This window comes from Colossoma macropomum, unplaced genomic scaffold, assembly GCF_904425465.1.
Source record: "Colossoma macropomum unplaced genomic scaffold, Colossoma_macropomum, whole genome shotgun sequence".
Classification (NCBI taxonomy): domain Eukaryota; kingdom Metazoa; phylum Chordata; class Actinopteri; order Characiformes; family Serrasalmidae; genus Colossoma; species Colossoma macropomum.
This window is the reverse complement of record NW_023494794.1, coordinates 9,339,001-9,347,367: the sequence shown is the minus strand read 5'-3', so window position 1 is coordinate 9,347,367 and position 8,367 is coordinate 9,339,001. Positions and strand designations below refer to the sequence as shown.

Sequence of the window (8,367 nt, the reverse complement as noted above, 5' to 3'; positions counted from 1 at the left end):
GATGGGCATATGGGGTGGAATGCTTCTGGGGGTGGGACTGGTATGGGGGTTGGTACTATTCTTGTGTGTTGTGTGGTGATGGGTGGGTGGTGTCTGTGGGTGTGGGGTGGGTGGGGGAGTTGAGGGACTGGTCCTTGTTGTTTGGGGTGGGGGTTGAATGGTGGGGGGTCCTTATTGTGGGGGGGTGGGGTGGGGGTGGTTGGGGTGTGGTGTGTTGTTCTGTATGGGGTTGGGGCGGCTGGGGGTGTATGATGGGAATCTGTTTGTGATGGGTTGGGTTGTCTTGGGGGTGGGGGGGATTGGGAGGCTGAATGCTGCTGTGGTGGGTGATTGGGGGCTGTGGTATGGTGGATGGGGGGGGGTGGTGGGGAGTGGGGTGGGATGCTGGTGATGAGTGAGGTGGTGGTGGGGGGTGGAATTGGTGTGGTGTTGGGGGATTTGCTGGGGGGGATGGGGCTGGTCTGATGGAATGGTGATGTTGATGGGGATGGCTGTGTAATGGATGGTTGTGATGGGGGGGGGGATGGTGTGCTTATGGGTATGGTGTGTTTCTGCATCTGATGGGGTGAGATGGTGGTGGTGGGATGGTGGTGGGGGGCTGGGGGGTTTGTGATGTGATGGGGTGGTGGTTGTTGTGAGTTGATTGGGGCTGGGTGGTTGGGGGGGATGATGGGGATGGGGTGATGGCTTGTGGTTGTGGGTGCTGGGGGCTGGTGGGCAATCATGGGATTTGTGTCGGGTGTCTTGGCTGTGGATTGGGGCGGCTTGCTGTTTTGATGTATGTTGGTTGGGTGGGGATTTGTGGGGGGTGGGTGTGGTGTATGATGGTTGGTCATGGGAGGGGCAGTGATTAGGGGGGGACTTGTGGGATGATTTGGGGGTTGTATGTGACATTTTGGTGTATGGTGGGCTGGTTGTGCTGTGTGGGATGTTGGGGGTATGCTGGGGGGGGGGGTGTTGGGGTGGGTGGGGGTGGGCGGCTGTGCGTTGGGGGCTGATGGTGTTGATGATGCATGGGGGGCTTGGGTGGGGTGGGGGGTGGGGGTTGTTGGGTGGGGGGGATGTTTGGGGTCTGGTGGGGGGGGGGGGGTGTGGGTTGGGGGTGCTGGGGGTGTGGTGGTGGGGGATTGTGTGTGGCATGTGATGGTATTTTGGCTTGTTGGGGCTGTGGTGGGTGTGTTTGGTGCTTGCTTGGGTTTGGGGGTGGTGTGGGGTGTTGTATTGGGGGGGGGTTTGGTGGGGCTGATATGGGTTGCTTGATGTTGTGGGGCATTGATGTGGGGGTCTGGTTGTGGTTGGGTTGGGTCTTTGGGGTGGGTCTTTGGGGGGGTGATATGGGATCTGGTGCTATGGGGTGGTGGTTGATGGGGTTGTGAATGGATTTGGTTGAGTTACTGGGGGTATGGTGTGTGGGTGGGTGGGATTGGGGGAGTGGGTGGGGGTGTGTGGTGGAATGTGAGGGGGTATGGGGGTTGGTGGGATGCTGGTGTGCTTGGGGGGGCTGTGTGGATATGTTTGGTTTATGGTTGGTGGTTGACTGGGATGGGCTGGGGGGGTGGGGGGTGTGGGGTTGGTGTGGGTTATTTGGGGGTGGGGCTGATGGGTGGCTGGTTGTGTGGGGTGTTGGGTGTGTGTGGGGGTGGGATCTTGGGGATTGTGGGGGGGGTGGTGATGTGGTTGGTGGGGCTCTGGTCTGGCTAGGTATGGGGGGTGATGGTTGTGTATGGGGTTGTGCGGCGTGGGATGGTCTGTTTGTTGCTGGGGCATGGGTGCTTTGGTGGGTGGCGACTGGGTATGGGTTAGTGCATGGGGGGGATTATGTGGTGATGGGTGTGGGGGGGTTTGGGATGGGGGGGGGACTGTGTGTGGATGGGGTAGCTGAGTGGGCATGTGTGGGTTGTTGTACATACTGTGTGGTATAGGGGGATGGTTTGGATTGGGGTTGATGAATGTGTGGCTGGTGGGGTTGGGGTTTATGGGTGCTCTTTGATGGTCGCTTGTGGCTGGTGTGGATGGTATGTGTGGTTGGTCATTCCTGGTGTTGATTGTATTTGGGTGGGTGTGTGGGGGGGATGGTCTAGGTGTGGGTGATGTATTTTGCTTGGTGGTGTTGTATCATCTGGGGGGATTGGTGTGCTTTGGGATTTGGTGGTGCTGTCTGGTTGGGGCTGGGGTCTGGGTGTGGCTGGGGGGGGGTGGTGGATGGGATGGCTATGGTGGGGTGTCATCTGGATGGGGGGCTGTGGTGTGCTGATGTGGGGTGTCTATTGTGTGTTGGGTGGGGGGTGATGGCATGTGGTTGGGGGTCTTGGGGGGGGCTGGGGGTGACTGCCTTTTTGGGGGGGTGTGGGGGGGGGGTGTGGTGGGGTGGTTGGGCTTGTAGTGGGGGGTGGATGATGGGATGCTTGTGGCTGGTGGGGGGGGCTTTGGTGGGGGCTTGGTCTGGATGGGTTTGGGGGTGGGGTTTGGGGGTTTGCCTTTTGGTTGGGGGGTGGCTGGGTTCGGGCTGGTGTGGGGTTGGGATGATTTGTGGATGTGTGTCGTTTTGGGATGGTCTGGGGTTCTGGGTTGATGTGGGGGGGCTTTTGGAATATTGGTGGGCAGTTGTGTGTTCTGGTGGGGGAAAATCTGGGGGGTGTGATGTATGGTGTGTGGGGGCTGGTTATTATTTGTGTTTGGGGGGGGGTTTGGTTATGTGGGGGATGGTGGTGGGTTGTGGGGTTGGGGTGGATTGGGTGAGGGGGGGGTGGGTTGTGGGCTTGGTGTGTATTGTCTTGTGGGCGGTGGGGGGGGGGTGTTTGTGGTGGGTCTGGGGCTGTGTATGGGGGTGGGGTTGCTGTTTAGGTGGTGGTTGCTGGTGGGGGTTGGCTGGGTGATGGGGATGGGGTGCGGGGGCTTTGTTGGTGACTTTGCTGTGAGGTGGGGTGGGTTGTGTTGTGCGGATGTTATGGGTAGCTATGGGGGTGTGGCTGGGCTGCGGGGGGTGGAGGGGGGCTGTGGGTGGTTGGTTGCTGGGTTGTGCTGTATTGAGCATGTGTTGGGGGGGTGGGGGGTCATGTGGCATTATGGGGGTTGTGTTTTGCTGTGCTGGGTGGTGGAAATATGATGGCTACTGGGGGAGGGTGATGGATGGTGGTGTTGGGGGGGGTATGGTGCGTGGGTGGGATAGTTGGTGTGTTGTGTGGCTGGGTGTGGGTATGGCGTACTGGTGTTTATTGGATGTTTGTGTCGTATTTGTGTTGAGGGCTGGGATTGGGTGTTCTTTGACTGGTGATGTGGGGTGGGCTGGATGGTCGTGGGCTTGGGTTGTTGGGGTGGGGGGGTGTTGCGGTATGTTATGCTGTGCTGGGGTTTTTCTGTGCTTGTGGGGTGAGCTTGTGTGGGTGTGATGGGGGGCCTGCTCTTCTGGATGGGGGTTGATTGTCTTTGGCTCTGCTGGGTGGGTGGTGGTGCTGGGGGCATTTGGGGTGGTATTGGGTATGCTGGTTGGCTTCTGTCTGGGGGTGGGTGGGTTGGGTTCTGGGAATGGGGTTCTGGGGGGTTGTGACCGGGGGGGGGGGGGGGGCTGTTGTGTGGTGGGGGGGGGGGTTTGGTGGTGGTCTTAGGAGGTTTGTGGGGGTGGCCTGTTGGTTGTGGGGCTGATGTTTTGGGTTGGGTGTGGTATGATGCGTTTATATGGGTGCCATCTGGGTCTGGGTGAGGACCTATGGTATTTATGGGGTGGGAGTGGGGGGGGGTGGTGTGGTAGGGTTATCGTGGGGGGGTGGCTGGCTTGTGGGGTGTGTGTTGCGGATGGGGTTTTGTTTCTGGGAGGGGGGGTATGTGATGGGGGATGGTGTTGGTGATGGGAGGTGGGGGTGGGGGGGTGATGGGGGTTTGGTGTGGGATTTGTGGTTGGGTCAGGGGGGTGTGGCTGTTTTGGTGGTTCTTTGCATTGTGTGGTTCTGGTGTTGGGTTGGGTGGGTTGGGTGTGTGTGGATGATGTTTTTTGGGTTGGGATGTTGTGGTGGGTGGGTTGTGATGTGGTGGGCGTTGTATGGGTTGGGGGTGGTGATGTGTCTTTTGGGGTTGGGGGTGTGTGGGGTTTTCTTGTGTAGTGTTTGGGTGGGGGGTGACTGGAACTTTTATGGTTTGAACACAAAACTGTAGCTCTGCACATCTGAGAAATGAGCTGCATCCTTTTTGGTAAACTTGGTAAAATTGTTCTGTTTGTTTATAAAGTACGCATTTGAGTTTGTTCTCAGATATTCCTGTGATCAGTGATCCATTTTTGGCTCACTGAGGTGGTTTGTGCTGGAACGTCTTCCTCTTTCCCCGAGTGTTGCTAACTCCAACCCAGTCTTCGTCTTGTCAGAATTCACAACCCTGAAATTAAAAAAAAAAAAAAAAAGAATTCTCTCCAAATTTCTAAATTTGGAAAAAGAACATTTGGAACTAAAGATGGCGCCACTAGAACAAGGACTAAAACCACTCAAACCCAGTGTTCAGATACGACGACATTCTGTCTGTTTATCTCAGATTTCCAGACAGTTTAACCCAAAAATCAGGACTTTTTCTGATTGGACTAAGAAGTTTTGTGTAGTTGTGCCTTTGATGACCGTCAACAGAGCCTGTTTACATGTTTTAAAATACATTTAATTTTTATACCTTTATTCACAATCAGTAGTCGGATTTTCTGTTGGTTTCCTTTAAAAAATGTAGCAGCGTTAGATTAATGTGAGCAAAAGCATTAATTTATTATTAGCTGATAAAAACTATTATAGTTTTAGTTCCCGGTTACAGTTCTCTGTTTCATACAACAGTCCGTGATCAGTTCAGGTTAAACTTATAACATGGCTAGTCATTTATGGTCCACTCCTGACTGGACTAGCGAGGCGCTGGCTTCGGCTGGCGGAGTGTTAATGTTTAGACGTCAGAGGACACAACAGATTGGAGTGTTTCTGGCTGGAACGGTAAGACGAACTGTTTGTTTTTGTTTGTCTTCTGTGTTGTTTTTGTTACAAGAAAAAATACTTCTACATTCTTCAGACTACAGGATCTAAAAATTCACCATCTTTCAGGTTTGCTCTGAATTATCAGGTTTAATTTGTGATTACAGTATTTATTTTATATGTAGGAATTATTTCATTAAGTTTGAATTATGTTGCATTTCTGTTTTTCAATGAGTGAAATTCACTCATTTATTTCTGATTATTTCCATTTATTTAGTTTTGAGGAGAAAATGACTCACTATAACACTAATAATAGCTAATAATAGACTAATAATCAGCATATTCATCAGTTAATGCTGTAAGCGATTTAAGGGGTCTGAATGAAGGTTCATTAATGGTGCTTCACCTGATCAGCCAATAAAAGAACAGAACTAGTTGGATTTGGTGGTGATCAGTGATCATGTGATCAATACTGTTAAACTTAATAGTAAAACTTGATTCTCTGTTCGTTTTGCTCGGTGTTGCCTGTTTGCTGTAGCTCTTGGTGGTTCAGAGGGTGATGTGGGTTTCTCCTTCTGAGTTTTTCTCCCTGCTGCTGTTTTCTTCCTGCTCTGCAGTCAGTCAGTTTAGTTTAGTTTGAGTTAAATTTGACTTGAAAATAAGCGATTTCTGTAAAATGGCTGTAAATCCTAAAACAAAGTGCAGCGTTTTAATTTAAGTAAAGCCCTTAAATTAAGCTGAAAGTTGGCTCTCAGTCACGTCTGACCGCTGCGTTTCACGACCCCTGTGGTGAACCGAGGGTCGGGGTGCTACTGAAAAATGAGTCAGTAGCTACTTGCAGCTACTTTCCATGTCCCGAAATTTATAGCTACATTTAGCTATTTGGGTCTTTTCCAGAGAAAGTAGAGGCTACATTTCAAAGCGTGACTGTCAGACGTTTGTGAATCTCAAATCGACTCACCAAACAGAGCCCAACTGAGTCAAGACACCTGCATTAATCATAAGCCAGAACACACGATTGAAAAGCTGCAATAAACAAAAAGATCACCAACAGTGAGTTTTAAGTGTAAACATTAAAAAACAATCAGACTTCGCACAACCAAAGGCCTGATATACCATAACAAAAACTTAGACTAAAGGCAAAATCAATCATTCAGGTTTTTCCGAACAAAATCAACAATAACTGTAAACAAACACACACTTGTGCAAAACATGGAACTGTTGAAATAAAACGGCTCCAATTTAAACATTTCAGTACGATATTTACAGACAGACACGACATCAGAGTCTTTATTAACTTCAGCAACACTCACAGCCTCATACTCTCATCGGTGACTCTGGCTCTGTTGGGGTGAATCAGGCCTGAGATAAGGTCTCCACTGCAGAGCTGCTGCGGCTGCCACAGCAGAACTATATTAGAGGTAAATAACATAATAAATAATAATATAATACATCATTAGATAAATATCATAATCCTCCCTCCTTTACTGTAAAACCGTTATAGTAACACAGTTCTACACAGTTCTACACAGTCTTCACAGTAAATGGTCTTAACGCTGGAGTTAATGTAGAACTGCTAATTCAGATTTCATACGACGACATCCATAACTTGGAGATGAACGGACTTATTCGCATTTATAATCACTCCGCTGTTTCCTGATACGTTTACTCTGCAACAGCTTGCGAGCTGAAGTCGCTCCCATCCACCAGCTTCTCATTCGAATTGTCCTGTTCCACTTAAATGTCACAGCAGTACAGTCTGGCACCTCAGGCACTATTTAAGGTGGAACAGGAAAATTTGAACGTGAAGCTGTCGAATGAAAGCGACTTTAGCTTCATAAAAAGTTGAACATTGAGAGATGTTTTACACTAAAAAACTCGCGGAAAAGTTTCTGACTGAGATGCGAGAAGCGGCTACAGCTGCCCTAAAGGTTAAAGCAGCGCAAAGTAAGTCTGGAGGTTTATATTTTTAGCCTGAACCAGACATCAGCCACACACTGAGACTCATGTACAGCCAGGGTGGTAAAAACGGATATAAACTGTTGTGGCTCCCAGCTGGTTTCACTTTGCTGAAAGGACAAAATGGCTCTTCTTAACATTGCGGTTGTGACCCCTGAGCTAGCCTACTAATAAGGGGTGGTCAGCGCCGTGCCCGTTTGCTCGAACTGTCTGGCTCAGTCAGGGTTGCACAGTCAGCACCAGCCCAGTTAACGACTGAGTGTAAACAATTAAGAACCTGAACAAATAATGGATTATCAGTATCATCACTATATCAATAATAAAACTGAACTGAATGAAAATGGAGCCGAAGGTTGCTGAGAGGAACTGGTTGACTGAACCACAGAACCGCATTGAGCTTCTCAGAGCTGGAAGCGCCAACAACAGACACTGTTATTAATTTGTGTGTCTGAATCATTTTTGCAGTGATTTAGTTTTTTGAATGTTTTATGTTTATGTTTATGATTCGTGTTCATATTTGTTTAAACTTTAGTACAAAGTCCGATGAGTGTAAATATGAAGTGGATAATATCTGTACTGGAAGCAGGGTGAGAAATACTGGGGGTCCGGTTGGTCTGGGAGCCCCTAATTAGCCTCATGGACCCCCTGAATGTCTCAAAATCAGAATTCTGGGGGTCCTTGAAAATAATCTATGATGTTACTTGCCTGATATGGAAAACAGACTCTGTAATCCAGACTGAGTGAAGCTGATTGTTTATCTGCTTCCCCCAATCAGCTTCTGTCTTTGGTGTTCTTAACTAACTAGAGCTGCAGCTCTGCTCTGCCTCAGGGTGGCGCTGTAGCAGACTGGTTCACCCAGTTGGTCCTTCATAGTCTAGAAACTGTAACTCTGCCTGGATTCTTCTGAAAAACTTTACAATGTGTTGCAGCAGATCTGTAAATCTGAAAACTCGCCCAGTTTGACTGTGTGAATTGGTGATGGATGCTGACCTTCTGGTGTCCACGCTGTGTATGTTTGTAGAGGGCGGACATCGCGGTGGCGCCGCTGACCATCACGCTGGTGCGAGAAGAAGTGATAGACTTCTCAAAGCCCTTCATGAGCCTCGGCATCTCCATCATGATCAAAAAGCCCCAGAAGTCCAAGCGGGCGTCTTCTCCTTCCTGGACCCGCTGGCCTACGAGATCTGGATGTGCATCGTGTTCGCCTACATCGGCGTGAGCGTGGTCCTCTTCTTGGTCAGCCGCTTCAGCCCGTACGAGTGGCACCTGGACGACAGCGACGAAGCAAAGGACCCTCAGAGCCCCCCGGACCCGCCCAACGCACTTCGGCATCTTCAACAGCCTGTGGTTCTCGCTCGGAGCCTTCATGCAGCAAGGATGCGATATCTCGCCAAGGTTGGTTCTTCATTCAGAAACCGCCAACGACGCGTCTCACCTCCTTCAACTCCTTCACCTCCTTCAACTCCTTCAACTCCTT

The 8,367-nt window shown here is 50.2% G+C and overlaps 1 protein-coding gene and 1 pseudogene across 1 annotated transcript; one reads left to right on the top strand and one right to left on the bottom strand.

Annotated features, from left to right (window-relative positions):
- Positions 1–171: 171 nt before the first annotated feature.
- Positions 172–1,140, bottom strand: LOC118815057 (extensin-like). Its single transcript, XM_036580989.1, has one exon. It carries the CDS (start codon positions 1,138–1,140, stop codon positions 172–174), a length of 969 nt encoding a protein of 322 aa, XP_036436882.1.
- A 625-nt stretch (positions 1,141–1,765) lies between these two features.
- Positions 1,766–8,367, top strand: part of LOC118815055 — an 18,307-nt pseudogene continuing 11,705 nt past the window's right edge.